The 17,500-nt window shown below is 44.9% G+C and overlaps 2 protein-coding genes across 4 annotated transcripts in view; both read left to right on the forward strand.

The window, feature by feature from the left end:
* Positions 1–12,596, forward strand: part of LOC143282753 (uncharacterized) — a 14,217-nt gene extending 1,621 nt beyond the window's left edge. Inside the window, exons 1-3 of one of the 2 annotated variants that reach the window (XM_076588505.1) lie at positions 3,636–3,690; positions 4,228–4,335; positions 6,444–12,596. In XM_076588505.1, the coding sequence (XP_076444620.1) occupies positions 6,447–9,314 (2,868 nt within the window). In that variant the 5' untranslated portion in view covers positions 3,636–3,690; positions 4,228–4,335; positions 6,444–6,446 and the 3' untranslated portion in view covers positions 9,315–12,596. Of the gene's footprint in view, positions 1–3,635; positions 3,691–4,227; positions 4,336–6,443 lie in introns of those variants that run through there. The other variant, XM_076588504.1, reaches the window with a different exon arrangement.
* A 4,180-nt stretch (positions 12,597–16,776) lies between these two features.
* The window catches only part of LOC143282757 (uncharacterized), an 18,497-nt gene continuing 17,773 nt past the window's right edge, over positions 16,777–17,500 (forward strand). The window contains exon 1 of one of the 2 annotated variants that reach the window (XM_076588506.1): positions 16,777–17,167. In XM_076588506.1, the coding sequence (XP_076444621.1) occupies positions 17,134–17,167 (34 nt within the window). In that variant the 5' untranslated portion in view covers positions 16,777–17,133. The remainder of the gene's footprint in view (positions 17,168–17,500) is intronic. The other variant, XM_076588507.1, reaches the window with a different exon arrangement.

Raw genomic sequence — 17,500 nt, forward strand, 5'->3', positions numbered from 1 at the left:
GGGGGTTGTTTTGTTTTGGTTGTTGTTGGGGTTGTGTGTGTGTGTGTGTGTGTGTGTGTGTGTGTGTGTGTGTGTGTGTGTGTGTGTGTGTGTCTGTGTCTGTGTCTGTGTCTGTGTGTATGTTTACACTTTTTTTTTTGTTTTTTGTCGGCAGTAACATAAAGAGAGGTGGACAGAGTCGAAAGGATTTGGAGAGAGAGAGAGAGAGAGAGAGAGAGAGAGAATTCAGAATTCAGAACTGTTTGATCGTAGAGGCCTCTGGCCCATTACAATGGGGTGAAAAATGCACAAAATGACAGATACTATTATGTTCGCTTCATGTTGTCAATACAGCTTTGTCGTAAGTCTAGTGCTTTATACACAAATATTGCTAGTCTTTTAGTCAGATATTCATTCGTGTTTGACATCAGAAGGGTAAATCTGAATGATGACGGTTGACGATAGAATTTATTAGGAATCAATTCATCTCTCTAAGGGTTTTATATTTTGGGCAAATCAAAAGAAAGTCGGTTTCAGATTCGATACAGTTTTTTGCAAAAAGAACAGTTATGACTGCCCTCATCTGTTGTCCCATCAAAGTTTATGAAGCGGCCATTCAATGGTGATATTCCTACCCTGAATCTTGTTAATACCTTTCTAATATGAATGTTTGGAATTTGGTAAAGTTATGCGCTTACAGACAACTCGTAATTAAAATGAATAAACATAGTAGAATCCGTGGTCATTGAGAGCTGCATGCCAGTCTGGGTAAAACAATCAATAAGTCGTTGTCTAAATTCAGTAATAAATAGTCTTATGTTACCAACCCTTTGTGCTTCCGATACAATTCCGAAGGGAGAGAGAGAGACGGAGACAGACAGACAGACAGACAGAGACAGACAGTGAGAGTGAGAGAGATAGAGAGGGTGTGAGAGAGACACAGAGAGAGTGTGTGTGAGTGAGAGAGAGAGTGTGTGAGAGAGAGACTGAGTCACTGAGAGAGAGAAACAGACACAGAGAGAGAGAGAGTGGGAGACACACACACACACACACACACACACACACACACACACACACACACACACACACACACACACACACACAGAGAGAGACAAACAGAGAGAGAGAGAGAGAGAGAGAGAATGTTAACCGCTGCATTGTCGCCCCCGCAAAACTGTCGCCGAACATTGACCTGACACGTCAGCGTATCAGCGACAACTCAGCGGTTACCTAGTAAACGCCTAATAGTCGCTGTTCCACATCCAAGGAAGTCAAGAAAGAATAAGAAAGAAGTAATGAAGAATCAAGGAACGAATAATTAAATAAATAAAGCAATAAACTAATAAATTGAGGAAGGAACAGAGAAAAGAAAGAAATTGGAAATAAAGGGATTATAAACAAGACAAAAAAAGACAGAAACGGAAGAGTTTTAAACGAAATGAGGGAAAGGAAGAAACGAATAAATCAACGAAAGAATGAAAGAAACATAAATTGTTTGGGAAAAGAAAAACGAAGGAAAGAAAGTAATGTATGTTTGGCGCATTAAACGTTCGAATTAATTGATGTATATACCGAGAAGTGGTCATTATTAAACAGTGAGGGAAGTGCATGATGCAAACGTTTATTTCGAATGGATTCTATTGAAACAATGCATGCGGACAAAGAAACTGTTTCTTATAAATTCTCTTCAATGAGGAATGCAAAGAAACAACCAGAAATATTTAAAGAATGAAACAATAATGGAGACAGATATATATACAGATACAAATATATATACAGACAGAGACACAGAGAGACACTGACAGAGAGACAGAATGTTTGGACTTCTTCTTCTTCTTCTTCTCCTTCGTTCCTGGGCTGCAACTCCCACGTTCACTCGCATGTACACGGGTGGGTTTTTACGTGTATGACCGTTTTTACCCCTCCATGTAGGCAGCCAAACTCCGTTTTCGGGGGTGTGCATGCTGAGTATGTTCTTGTTTCCATAACCCACCGAACGCTGACATGGATTACAGGATCTTTAACGTGCGTACTTGATCTTCTGCTTACGTATACACACGAAGGTGGTTCAGGCACAAGCAGGTCTGCACATATGTTGACCTGGGAGATCGGAAAAATCTCCACCCTTTACCCACCAGGCGCCGTTACCGAGATTTGAACCCGGGACCCGTAGATTGAAAGTCCAATGCTTTAACCACTCGGCTATTGCGCCCGTCGTTTGGATTTAAAGAGTGAGGAGGAAGAGGGAGTTGGGTGGGGCAGGAGAGAGAGAGGGGTTGGGGGGGCAGGGTGGACAGAGAAGACACAGACACACAGAGACAAACAGACACAGCTACACACACACTGACACAGCTACACACACACACACACACACACACACACACACACACACACACACACACACACACACACACACACAAACCCAAAAAAACGTACCTGTATATAATACGTGGGGCCTCGGCGAACAACTGGCAATGGCCTTGCCTGACAGAGTCGACTTGACAAGTAGGACCAATTACAGCCACTGCCACGGGCCACCCACGCCACCATCTTTCTCGCCCCCCACCCACACACCCACCCTCTGTGGGAAGGGTACCAGGTAGGCAGCTGGGGGGACCAGCCAATTTGAACTGCCTGATTTGTGTCAGTTGTGTGTGTGTGTGTGTGTGTGTGTGTCTGCGTAAGTGTGTGTGCGCATGTGCGTACCTGTGTGTACGTGTGTGTGTGTGTGTGTGTGTGTGTGTGTGTGTGTGTGTGTGTGTGTGTGTGTGCGCGCGCGCGCGCGCGCTGTATTAATATTCCGAAGAACAATTTACATTATTAAATAAAACTATACTTTTTACTCTAGGGAAAAGGTATCCACGGTCACGACAGGATTCTACTTAGTTGTCCGTAACCCACGATAAATAGGGATTAAAGTAAGAAGGGAAGTGTATGCACACATTATAAAGGGAAATTTTGAACAAACAAGCTGAGCCAAGTTAACTCTCTCCATACGAACGGCGAAAAAGACAACGTTAACAGCGTTTCACCCCAATTACCATCATCAAAATATTGCAAGAGGAAGGCTCTTATACTGAAGACGTGAATGTTGACAAAGAATACCACAATTCTGACGACGGAAGCTGAAGGTTGGGTCGGTCATTCAGACACCCACTGGACATCCAGGGGTCTGTGTAGAGGAGAAGAGAGGACTGGCCGTACTGAGTGAGTTAAATGAAACGATCGATAGATATTCAATGAATATAAATTGTCCCGAAAACAACACATAAATAAATGATAAATGAGTAAACTATAAAACAAATACGTAAATAGATTAAATAATAAATAACAATCAAACAAATACACAACTAAAACAAACAATTACACGGGAAGAAAGTGGAACAGCAAAACAGAGATAACCCCGTGACCCTATTCTGACCCTTTAAGCCACGCCCCACGTTTAATTGGAGCAACAGCCCATCGTTGCATTTAGCGTGACTGACAACAGTACAATGGGATTATTGTACGCATCTGGTTGTTGTAGTGTCACCATGGGCCTTTGGCCTGAGCCGTGGGCGCAATCAGTTGTGCTAACTCTTAGTCATTATCTTTATTCGCCACTCTGTATGAGGCATTGACAAGACCTTTGTATTATAGGAAGTTTCTTTCGGTGTTGTGTTGTGTTGTGTTTGGTGGGGGGTCGTTGTATTTGGGTTTGGCCGATCGTAGGTACTGAGAACTGCATACACAGACAAACAGACACATAGACACAGACGCAGACACAGAGACAGACACACACACACACACACACACACACACACACACACACTCGAAGGCACAATCTTAAAGTCACAGTAGATGAAGAGCAACGACAACAGTAAGCAATCACTGTTGCCACTGTTGCTGTTACTATTACTACTACCGTACTGCTGCTGCTGCGACAACAACAACAACAACTACTACTACTACTACTGCTGCTACTACTACTACTACTATTACTAGTCACAATAATTATTATGCGCATGGGCCGATATACTCACACGAGATCGCGCACGCGCACGCGTTCGCGTCCTGAACCCAGCACCCCCAGCCCCACACAAACACACAGAAAGAGACAGAATGGAGAGAGAGAGAGAGAGAGAGGGTGAGAGACAGACACAGACTGAGAAGGCACAGAGCCAGACAGACTAAGAGACGAAGACAGATAAACACACAAATGAACATCGAGAGGCAGGCAGACGTTGTGACCACTGAAATCACTTTCAGTCGGTGTGACAGGGGAGAAGACTTGAATAAGAATGTCAATAACATTCCACAGCAACATTCTTCGCATCATGGGCCATGTAGCGAACGACGCTGCCCAGACAACGAAAGGTTTGATTGCATTTCTGTGGTATACTGAGTATTCCAACATTCTGTGTTGCCGTGGTTGCCATTGAAGTGGGACTACTCTCGTGGAGTATGTTTTGTTGTTGTTTTCTTCAGCCGTTGTCATTTTTTGGTTTATTTTTCTCAATCGTTTTTTTTTCCCCCACTGCATGTTTGTCGGTATTTCCTGCACTGTCCTCTTTTTGTCGTCTTTGCCTTGTCTCTCGCTCAAGATGGATGGATTTCTATCTGTCTGTCTGTCTGTATGATTGTATGTGCGTGCGTGCGTGCGTGCGTGCGTGTGTGTGTGTGTGTGTGTGTGTGTGTGTGTGTGTGTGTGTGATGTATTATAGCTCGACACAGCACCTTCCTGACAGCACCACCGTAAAATTAATGAGACCACAGATACTTAACCAAATTATTTTTTTTAGTCCTTTTGGCAGGTCGTTGCGACTTCAGTGGCCTAGTTTTCTTTCTGCAATATCATATATGATATTTGCCCTTTTTTGACAAATGAGTGATTGCATGATATTTCGTTTTGTCTGTGCCACATCACAGTTATGTCACCAATGCTTTTCCCACTGTGTGGCATGACAGAGTTGCAACTTCACAATGTCTCGTTTTCTTCTTTTTTAAAAAAATATATTTTGTTTAGACTTGGGTCATCATGAAGTCACTTATTTTCTCCGGAATTCTTTTACAGCTCGGGAAACAAATAGATTATCCCACTGTTTGTACTAACAGATCACGAAGACACTATCCATTTTGTTAGCATGTTTTTTGACGGGTTGTAAGGACCTAAAATGTCTGTTTTCCCTGATAAAAATATCCATGAAGATATTGTGTTTTTGCCAGTGTCTATGGCAGGTCATGAAGGCATGGTTTTAGCTGTCCCACATTCTGGTGACAGAATTTGAAGACATCGCCTCATTTTTCCTACTGTCTATAACACAGGCATGGAGACATTGTTTAGGACTGTTCTCATTGCATGAGCAGCCATGAAGACATTGCCTAGACTGTTCTCACTGTGTGATAAACCATGGAGACATTGCCCAGACTGTTCCCACTGTGTGATAAACCATGGAGACATTGTATAGACTGTTCCCACCATGTAATAAACCACGAAGACATTGTCCAGAGCGTTTCCACTGTGTGATAAACCATGGAGACATTGTGTAGACTGTTCCTACCATGTAATAAACCACGAAGACATTGTCCAGAATGCTCCCACTGTGTGACAAACCATGGAGACATTGTCCAGACTGTTCCCACTGTGTGACAAACCATGGAGACATTGTCCTGACTGTTCCCACTCTGTGATAAACCATGAAGACATTGTCCAGACTGTTCCCACTGTGTGATAAACCATGGAGACATTGTATAGACTGTTCCCACTGTGAGATAAACCATGGAGACATTGTGTAGACTGTTCCCACTGTGTGCTAAACCATGGAGACATTGTATAGACTGTTCCCACTGTGTGATAAACCATGGAGACATTGTACAGACTGTTCCCACTATGTGATAAACCATGGATACATTGTCCAGACATTGTCCAGATTTCTCCCACTGTGTGGTAAACCATGGAGACATTGTCCAGACTGTTCCCACTGTATGATAAACCATGGATACATTGTCCAGACTGTTCCCACTGTATGATAAACCATGGAGACATTGTATAGACTGTTCCCACCGTGTGATAAACCATGGAGACATTGTCCAGATTTCTCCCACTGTGTGGTAAACCATGGAGACATTGTCCAGATTTCTCCCACTGTGTGGTAAACCATGGAGACATTGTCCAGACTGTTCCAAATGTATGATAAACCACGAAGACATTGTCCAGACTGTTTTACTATCTGTGATACCCCATGAAGACATTGTCTGTTATTCTCCCACTGTCTGCCATCTGACGTCTGACTTTCTTTGAAGGGTCGTGAAGACATTGCCCAAGATGTTCCATCGTACTGTCTGGAACAAGATTGATTAAAGGCAATCTGGTTTAACTGACTGAGCGTCTCTCACTTTCTGTGACAGCTTTCTATCTCTCCAGACAGATATCATGAAACGCAACCTGATTTAATGAACTAAACTTCTCTCCCTTTCTCTGACAGAGCATGGCGCCCTCTTCACTAAACTACACGACGTCTAACTACACGACGACCCCTCCACCAAACTACACGATGTCCTCTTCACTAAACGACACAACGTCATTTTCACTAAACGACACGACGTCCTTTTCACCAAACAACACGAAGAGCTCTTCGCCAGACTACATAACGACCCTTTCACCAAACAACACGAAGAGCTCTTCACCAAATACCTCTTCACCAAACGTCCCGAGGACCCCTTTACCAAACTACCCAACCACCACTTCGCCAAACCACCCGACATCCACTTCGCCAAACTACACGGCAGTGTCGCCCTCGGAGAAAGCTCCACACACACAGGGGGCAGGCGGGGACAGCGGGGACGGGAACGCCGCCGCCATCGCCGCCGGGGTGACCGTGCCCGTGGTCCTCATCCTCCTCATCGCCGGCATCGTCTACTGGTACTACCGGAAGAAATACCCCGTGCGCATGATCGTGGGCCGGGACTTCGCCAAATTCAGCAACCCTGCCTACAGCCGCCGCCAGTCCCAGCCACACACGCTGGTCCGCGAGGATGCCGACACGTTCTTTCAGCAGACCCAGCCCTCGGGCCCCGTCACCCTTGTCTTCGGGGAGAACGGCGAGGAGGCCAAGGTGTGCTACATCAACACCGCCTTCCAGTACGACTCCCAGGATGCTGACGAAGACGAGGTAGAGAAGCGATTTCGGCAGCAGAAGGCGTACCTGTTCAAAAAGGACGATGAAGGTGGCTCTGATGTGGCTTATGAAAACGTAGATGAAAACAGGGCAGACGGTGCAAGAGGCAAGAAGAAAGACAGAAAACCCAAAGTCAATGGACAGGTGCGACGAGATGAAGGTCATGACAACGCTGCGTTCTCTGGTGATTCTGACTCTGAGGGTAATGATGCTAAAGACACCAGCAAGAAAGATAAGATGGACTCTGAGAGCACATCCTCTGATGTTTCCGGTGCTTCAAAGAAAGCCGGTGAGGCACTCAGTCCAGAGAGGCGCTTGTCACAACAAGAGATTCCAGAACCGGAGTTCCAGTTCCAGGAAGGTATGACTGTCAGAGACTTCCTCCAGCTGGTCAAGGAGAAACGAGGGCTGAGTGAAGTCCAGAGAGCCCGAGCCGATACTCTGACCACTTTTGAATTTGATGTCAAGAAATCCGCTAGAAGGCGAGCTCAGTCGGCAGGAGACATCTGGACATCGGCCGTCCAGGCACTGCCGCCCGTGTCCAAAGAAGACCTGGTGCTCAACAGTAAGGCTGCATCATCAGCAGATGAGGAACTTCAAGCTGACTCGAAGGCCTCCGAAAACGTGACTGTAGAGATTGATGTTCAACGGTCTGCGGATGACGATGATGAAACCACCCAGCAAGAGCCGCATGCCGATTTAGAAACAGAAGAGGATAAAGGAAAGGTCGGCGAGAACGGCATGGAGAACAGTTATGTCGTCGTTGATGAAACGCCAGCAAGCGGCAGCGATGAAACACTATCTCAAGCTGACGAGCACGTCAACAGTTCTGATCTGAAGAGAAGGGATAGCTCCACCAGTGACAGTTCCTTCGAGAAAGTGTCCATGCAGATTGGCAGTCTTCAGTCCGCGGGTCACGGCATTGTCAGTCACGCTGCGCCACCACAGCAGGAAGAGGATGCGGACTCCTCACAGGACAGAGAAACAGCGGACAGTGCTCGCTTTCCAGACATCGCTGTGGACCAAGACGGGGATTATGTCAACGTGGCCATAGCCACGAAGCCGTCCTCTGCATCCGCCCATGTGGATACATTCAGAAGTCTTGAACAGAGCAGCGTGGGCGAGCTATCAGATGAGGGTGATTATGAAAATATTGGATCCAGAACAGAGGTCACCTACGAACCTTCTGAAGTGAGTGTAAAACTGGATGAATCGTACACCACAAAAACTGATGACGAGGACGTTGATGTGCCTGCTTTGCAATCAATATCAACACCGAGCGATATTGCTCCAGCGGTTGAGAATAGTCATGCTGAGTCCTCTGAAACATTGGAAGGGCTGTCACTAAACAGGCAGACGTCAGGCGATGGTTCTGAGGAGGGTGAAAATGTATCTCCTTCCAGCAGCCTGGTTGTATTGGACAGAAACGATGTCGAGGATCTTGTAACGGGCGCACCAGCTTTCGGCGATAAGCTTTTAACAGAAGAAGAAGACTCTGACAGCACCCAACACGATGACAGCACTCAACACGCAGAGTACGTGGAGCAAGAAGACGCACCGTCTTTCGGCCCGCTAGATCCTGACTCGTCAACAAGAACACAAAACAGACCTTCCTCAGTTCAAATATTGACGTCCCTTACTTATTCCGACCAATCAAGCACATCATCCAACGAAGGTGTAGAACCAAAGAAGGACCAGTCCGCGGGTGCTGGCCAGAAGCACGAAGCTCACAGCGTCACTCAGTCTGGAACTCTTCAGTCCACGTCAGAGGACGACGATGAAGAGTCAGTGCCGCCACGTCAGACATTGCCGACAGAGCTATGTCTGTCCTCAGACACTGCACAGTCTTCACACGTGACCATCCACCCGGACAGTGAAACGATGCACACCACTGCACACGGGACAAGGTCCTCACCACAGCCTTCACGCCCCAGAGGACTGGCCGCCCTCAGGCAGCACCCCGATGTGACACGGTCCAGTGGCAGTGACAGCGGTGACGAGGAGCTCACCACGGAGGACATCCGACAGGCCTTGGAAGGATGTGACGATTCTGATGACGACGTACACCAGGGGCCCCAACCACCACCTCAGATGGATCCCGGCAAAACGCCTGTCAAAATTACCCCGCCCCAGATGTTCGTCTTTTCTGAGGAAGACGACGAAGACTTTGATGTCTGACGTTGAGACTAATTCTATGGTCCCTTTTTTTTCTTTTTTTTTTCTTCTCGGAGATCAAATGTGATAAGGCCGTGTTGTAGCCACGACTGTAAAGCAGATATTAACAGTTCCTTGTCCTTCCTGATTGTGTCATAACATTTTTTTTTCAAAATTATTTTGTCATAAACTGCTACAGAACTACACGTCCAGATTTTTTTTTCTGCCCCATCATCTGCGCCGTTTCAGTGGCATTACTCCCACGCCGCTCATTTAGATTCCCCCATACACGGCCACACCCGGGTTCGTCCGTCGCAGTTACAGCGTCGGCAGTCCACAGGGAACCATCGATGTTAGGTCGTCCAGATTTTCATCCCCACTGATTCCTCATATAAGAAAAGTGATAATTCATTCTCGAAGACCTCAAAACTGTCTATCGACGAGTAAAGCATAACGATTTGTGAAGTGTGTCTCAGAGTCAGTGTAACTTACAGTGCGATAACTGCTTTGCGATTGTTGAGTGATTTTTCTGCCATTCATGACCATTGAAGCTTCACTGACACGCAGATTTACATTCATGTTGTCAACCATTACCAACAATTTTTAAAGCATTAGAGACAACCAGCGTGGTTGTTTCGTTTCGTTGTTGTTGTTCGGTGGGTTTTTTGGTTTTTAGTTGTTGTTGTTTTTTGTGTGTTTTTTGTTGTTGTTGTTTTTTTTATCAACTTGATAATCAATACTGTTGTTGTTGTTGATGACGACGACGACCACGACGATGATGATGATGATGATTATCCATGTACTGCTACTGCTACTTCTATTACTGCTACTACTATCCAGTGTAGCTGCAACAACAACAAAAAAACAAAACAAAAAAACCAAAACTGCAAGAATGTTTAATAATTACCACTCCGGTTTGACCTTGTTCCTATTTTATATTTATAGCAACTCAGTTAACTGCATTGGGAATATTTATCTCTAAACACACACACACACACACACACACACACACACACACACACACACACACACACACATTTAACTGTGGTGCGAAAGTGCTTTGATTTGTCTCTGCACAAGATTCAGTGCTATACAAATACCATTATTATTATTATCATTACTATTATTATGATTATTGTTGTTGTTGTTTTTATTATATACCAACAGTTTCCCACCAAAGATATTCCTTCCTTCTTAGTTCTAAACCGTGCCCATTCTTTCATATCAGTAGCCTCATGTTTCGATAAAAGTCAAATTGAACTGTGCAAGACACAGGTGACAATACTGTCTAAATCGCCTTGTGGTGAGTGGACAATAGTTATTGATAAATCGTAAGTTAAACTGCCACACGCTCTTTTTGCAATCAGAAACACATGACACTTGCATTGCGAAATAATTACAGAAAAATGACAAGGCTGCATAAATCGCTTTACATTTTCAAAGAGACAGGTTTTCAATAAATGAACGCACACAGACGCAGTCGCGCATGCGCGCAGATACGCACTCAAACTCACACTTACACACAAGAGCCAATACACGCACACAAGTGCAAACGAGCGCTGATTGTAGCACGGCAAAACTTTCCTTTTTGATTTATGTTTGATACCTGAAAACCATTTTAACACGTTGCTTTCAATTCCATTGCCTTTTTGCATTTTCTGTGCAAGTCTTTTTGGACACGTCATGCATTTTAGACTGTATGTTTGGAGGGGGGTGGGGGGCAGAAGCAGAAACGCTCGTGTGCTTATGAGTGGATGGGTGGACGGGATTTATATGATTATGCTTTTCACAAGTACGGTAAAACATCTTGACTTCTGTAAACACAGCACTGGGCGATTTTCTCACGGAAGTAAAGAGAACATTACATCTTACACGAACTCCACAATAATGCAGTTTCGGTAGTGGAGAGAAGGACGGATCAGGACTGACATGAGATGTGTGTATAGAAGATGGGAAAGCGGAGAAAGGATGAGGCGTAGAAACGGTGGGGGAAAAGAAAAGAGATAATGGTGGAGTGAAATGACGATAAGTATAGCAATCCTGAGGTTGTCCGGGACATGATAACAACAGCCTAGTTGTCCAATCAGCCACAAGAAACAACAAACCAATGGCCGTTTGCAAAAGCGGCGGTTATGTTTCAAGTATGAAGGGTCTCTATATACCAAGAGGCTTAAAATCCAATGTATAATACCACACTGACGCTGCTGTAACGGTCAGACAGCATGAAACCATATCGGCCGTCGGTTTCAAAGAGCTAAATACTTTACTGTTCTTCTCACATGTCGACTGTTGATGTCAATTCACTACAAAGTTATTAAGAAGCGTACGCATTCACTCACTTAAGCACACACACATAAAATTATAAAATTGGGATGAAGTGGGGGAGGGGGCGGAAGCCGGTCTTACAGACAGAATTTATAACACGATTCCCGGCAATCTGTAACATGACTTGTTAAAAGTCATGCACAGTGCTGCAGAGGGAAACTTCTTGTAATTCCTTTTATTTGTAATGTGAACAATGCCTTCTTTACCCCACACCCCACTGTTCCATCATCGGCTTGTTTTTCCCCTCGCAACCCCCACTCCCAATTGAGATTAAAACTGAATAATTGATCGGGAATTACGAAACAAGTGGATAACATGCAGAAACTGTGTACAATGAACAGCACTGATTAACTAACGAAAGTAAGCTACCCTTAGCCTAGCCCACCTGCCCTTCCCTAACCTACCCTGACCTGACCCAATCTAACCTTCACCTAAAACAAAAGATAATGCCAACCACTATTTTTTCTGCTTTCACCTTTACCTCATCTAATCTAGCGTCACCCAGTCTAGCCTACGAGGGTACGTGATTATATATCGATCTCTCTGTCACATAATCTGATGTCCCTTTTGTTATCTCACCTGAAACTGACGGAAGGACAGGACTGAACAGAACTTTCTTCAACATAAACGGCGTATCAGAGGGAACATGTTCAGGAAAGATACAAGTTATTCACATTCAATACATAAACGTGCATGTATATATTAATAACAGTTAGCACACAGGTACTATGAATAATGTGAAACATTCCATACAAACAAACACGCGTGCGTGCGTGCGTGCGCGCATAGAGAGGGGGAGAGGGTGGGGGGAGAGACAGCTGCGTGCGCACCCACGCAACATGGTCACAGCAACAAAGCTCACCAACCGACATCCGGGATACTCCCCCTTGGAGCTCTCTCGCTCTGTCTATGGCACCGCCCTATCTCTTTTCCCCAACACTCTCACATATTTTTTTATGTCTTTCCTCCTCCCCCCCCCTCTCTCTCTCTCCCCTCCCCCCTCAGTGTCCCTTCCCTCTCTTTCTCACTCTTCTTCATTTCCACCTCACCTCCCCACCCCCACTTTCTACTTTACCCCCACTCCTCTCTCTCCCCGCCCCCTCGTTAACACACACTCCACAATACATGTAAAGTCTCCCAGTGTGCACACACCGAACGTGTAGGACATACAAATGGTTTACTCCGTGTTGAGTGCATCGCCTTTAGATGAGCAGTAACAGCAGCTTGAACGTGTGTTGTTCAGTTGACGCAATTAAGACTCCATAACAGACACAATTTATACATTTCGGGTCTTTCGTTGATGCAATGGTGGCAACTATGTGGGAGCAAGATAAAACTTACATTGTGAGGTTTGCATGCTAAATAACACCAAAGACAATGTGGAAAGCGGACTTTGGCAAATCGATTTGTATACGTGCAGCTGCCATGTGGTAAGTGAGGCAGTGCGTATTTTAGAGCTCTCTAAATTGATTTGGCCATGCTGTACTCTATTCGTATGGCTTTCTGTTTGCTCTTGAAATTACTGATAGAGGGTCTTCGCATTTATGTTTAGAAGCACACACACACACACACACACACACACACACACACACACACACACACGCACGCACGCACGCACGCACACACACGCACACACACACACACACACACAAGAAAGAATCACAGCTAGAGTCCCTGGTATTTTTCTTACGAAATCAAGTTTATGCAATGAACGATGACATACATTGTTTCACATTCATGATTGTCGGCCGCTTATGATTACTGGCCATTATTTCATATCTATAATTACCGAATTAAATGCACGGCAATTCTCTCTTCCTCTCAGTCTCTCTACCTAGCTCACCTCACATATTCTTTTTTTTTTTAAATGTTATTCAGAGTGTGTGTGTGTGTGCGTGCGTGCGTGCGTGTGTGCATGCGTGCGTGCCATGTGTGTGTGGGGGAGCGCGCGTGTGCTTTACCATTCATATCTTGCTTTCAATGCATTACCTGTGAAATGGTTTTTGTCATGTTGGTATCGACGAGAATGACGTTGTTGATGGTGATGACAGAAAGTAATTGTGGTCGATGACAATCCTATTGATGGCAGTGCACCATTGCAGTGTGTGTGTGTGTGTGTGTGTGTGTGTGTGTGTGTGTGTGTGTGTGCCACGGTGTGTGACAAAGTGAGACAGAGACAGAGAGAGAAAAGATATATATGTGTATAGATATTTTCTGCAATCAATTCGATATGTATGCCATTTGTGTGTACAGCAGATCAGTCCCTTTATCAAGTGCATTTGTTCCCGTTTCAGATTGATAACTATGAAAATAAACAGTGTGTTTTTCTCAGTGTTGTTCATCTCAGTGAGTTTTTTTAAGCAAACACGCACGCATGCACAAGCGCGCGCGCAGACACGCGCACACAGAGAGAGACAGAGAGAGAGAGACAGAGAGAGAGCACATACAGTACAACACCAACACAACGGCACGTACTGCTGGCAACCAATGATCAACGCTTTATCAACCACAACACCCACCATCCTATCATTTATGATTCATAAACTTCATGACCCAAGATGCACTTCAAAACAGAATGGAGATAATCATTAATCTGCCTTTCCTTAAACCACTTCGTCGACAAAAGTCGACTTGAACACTGATGGAAAATGAAAAACCTTCACTTAGAGTGAGTTGTAAAATGACCATGGGTCTAGAGAAGATCGGGAAATATCATACAAAAAATCAGTAAGCCTATTGTCACTCTTTATAAAACAAAGGCATACATACAATTCAAACCATTGCTGCTGAAGTTGTGCTTCCCACTGATCTTCTTGTACACAGGTGTAAAACAATAAAATGTGCAGGTTACACAGAAGTAAACCCTGAGAACCACAACCTGCCACTCTTCCACACCTCAGCTGGACAAAGTCAGTGACAGCATTTATTCCTTATATATCTAAAAACTCAGTCTAAAGGCTTGAAATGTTCTTCGTTTCGAAGTGCAGTCAAGGAGCATACAGGGTGAAGGAGGCAGACTACCCACGCGTAAAACGCCGCTCACACAACTCAGTTCACAGGTGTGGACAAAATCGTCTTACCCACGGGGAACTGCAGTGAGCGTGTGCAACACCAGCCACAGAACCCAATTTCTTGTCACAGACAGAAGAAAGATTCGATGCATTGTTTTCAGGGTGGTTAGGGAAGAGCAGACACTCCAAGTGTGGAGTGATGGCCTAGAGTTAACGCGTCCGCCTTGGAAGCGAGAGAATCTGAGCGCGCTGGTTCGAATCACCGCTCAGCCGTCCGTCGATATTTTCTCTCCCTCCACTAGGCCTTGAGTGGTGGTCTGGACGCTCAGGGTAGTCATTCGGATGAGACGACTAAACCGAGGTCCCGTGTGCAGCATGCACTTAGCGCACGTAAAAGAACCTACTGGCACGGCAACAAGAGGGTTGTTCCTGACAAAAGTCTGTGGAAAAATCAACTTCGATAGGAAAAAAACTGACAAATAAAACTGAATGCAGGAAAAAAAAGAAAAAAAAGGCGGAGGGAGGGGGTGGGGGTGGGGGTGGGACCGGGATGGCGCTGTAGTGTTGCGACGCGCTCTCCCTGGACAACCAGAATTTCACACAGATAAATCTGTTGTGAAAAAAAAAGAAATACAAATACGACCGACGGACAGGACCAACAATAATGCCGTTAACGGCATTGATCCTGAATAGATATAATTGTTTTCATCAAGCACACATAATTATCCGCATCAAAAGGAAACTTAACATCCTTTCCTTCCCCCATTCATATCTTGAGACTGTAACAACGGAACAACTTTAACAACAAAAACAAACAACAGTAACAATAACCAGCACTGAAAACAACGGTAAGGTATACTGAACTGGGACGATTTTCAACAGTAACAAACACACACAAATAACAACAACGGTGTGATGATGATGGTTCATTCCGGAAAGAACTACGAGATCCCAAATCAGTTCATTCTTACTAACTAGATTTATCCGTCTACCCATTGTTTTAGTTATACTTTCTTCGGTTTCTTTTTTCAAGAAAGCAGAGAAGACTACGTGTGTTTGAAGGTGGTGAATCGAAATTCTTTTATCAAAATGGTTAAATTACAATCAAGATGGTATGCTCGTTCAGGCATTTATATGTTTCTGTTTTTATGACCAGTTTCGTGTATGTCGGCTTTATTTTTTATTTAAGTTTCATTTCTGGTGTAAAATACTTTTGGCTAATGGCGATACTTAATTTCTTCCATGTCTCGTAACTTAAGTCAGGGGTCCGAGTCGTGACAAAGGATGAAACAGGAGTCATATTTGATTCATCTTGTGCACGCGCGCGTGTCGCCGCAGTGTGTGTGTGTGTGTGTGTGTGTGTGTGTGTGTGTGTGTGTGCCAGTGTCAATGTGTGTGTTACGGCCGGTGTGTGTGTGTGTGTGCGGTGTGTGTGTGTGTGTGTGTGTGTGTGTGTGTGTGTGCGGTGTGTGTGTGTGTGTGTGTGTGTGTGTGTGTGTGTGTGTGTGTGTGTGTGCCAGTGTCAATGTGTTAGTGTGTGTGTATGTGTGCCAGTGTCAATGTGTGCAGTGTCACGGCCGGTGTGTGTGTGTGTGTGTGTGTGTGTGTGTGTGCGTGCGTGCGGTGTGTGTGTGTGTGTGTGTGTGTGTGTGTGTGTGTGTGTGTGTGTGTGTGTGTGTGTGTGTGTGTGTGTGTGTGCAGTGCACGCCAGTGTCTGTGTGCCCGCCACGGTGTGTGTGTGTGTCACCGTCGGTGGCCGCATAGTAGCCTGGCAGAGTCCGCGACGCGGCGCGCGCGTGCGTGCTTGCAGTGTGTGTGTGTGTGTGTGTGTGTGTGTGTGTGTGTGTGTGTGTGTGTGTGTGTGTGTGTTTCAGTGTATGTCAGTGTGTGTGTGTGTGTGTGTGTGTGTGTGTGTGCCGGTGTGTGTGTGTGTCCCAGTGTGTGTGTGTGTGTGTGTGCGTGCGGTCGCCGTGTGACTGCGGCGGTCACCGCTATTTGATTAAGATGAGTAACTTGACACCAACTGATTTCTCCATGTGTTCGTCAACTGAAGCACTGTCACAAGCCCGTCTCGGTGGAAAGAAACATGAATGTTTTCTTTCAGTTCAAAACTCTCTCCAAGATTGACACGTTGCGAGTTTAGCGGCTGTGCCGAGAATTGGGCTCGTTGGGGACTACGAACATAAATCCAAACTAATGACATTTTTTGAAAAATAAAACAATAGATGCGAGGTAATGTTAAATCAAATAAAATAAAACAAGCTTTGTTAAATACAAAAATCCGACACGTGTGCGACAGAAAAACGCAAGAGCGATTCTTGAAGAAAAAACATCCCGCACAGATATCGTTTTTCGTTTTTGATCAAACCGGATATCCTGTCCCCCTCTTTGGCGAGAAACCGAACTGTCATGGCAGACGGTAAACAATAATAGTAATGGCGACGGTGCTCGTTGGAATGAACTGAGAAACAGTCATGGAATCTTGATGCTGATTTCAAGGCCCACAAATGAAAGAAGACCGAGGATTTCATCATCATCCAGGTAGATAAAAATCTGACTTCTCTCTTTCAAAGATTGTCGTATAGTGGCAGGCCGAGTGGTTTGCCAGCAGAATGTTCCACAAAAGCACAAACTTGCAGCTCGAACCGTGTACAGGTTCATTGCTACATGTGTGTATTAAAAACTGTTAGTGTCACTGTCAGGCATAACCCATTGCGTAGGTCACAAAACGTTTCTGCTGACAGTGTCTGGTATGGTTTGGCTTCATGGCATACTAACCTTCAGTCCCGACATCAGTTTAATTTAAACCTCGTGATTTGCACAGTCACAGTGTTCATTTTTGTGTTAATATGACACTAATCATAATGAATAATT

Source organism: Babylonia areolata, chromosome 6 (assembly GCF_041734735.1).
Source record: "Babylonia areolata isolate BAREFJ2019XMU chromosome 6, ASM4173473v1, whole genome shotgun sequence".
Lineage (NCBI taxonomy): Eukaryota > Metazoa > Mollusca > Gastropoda > Neogastropoda > Buccinidae > Babylonia > Babylonia areolata.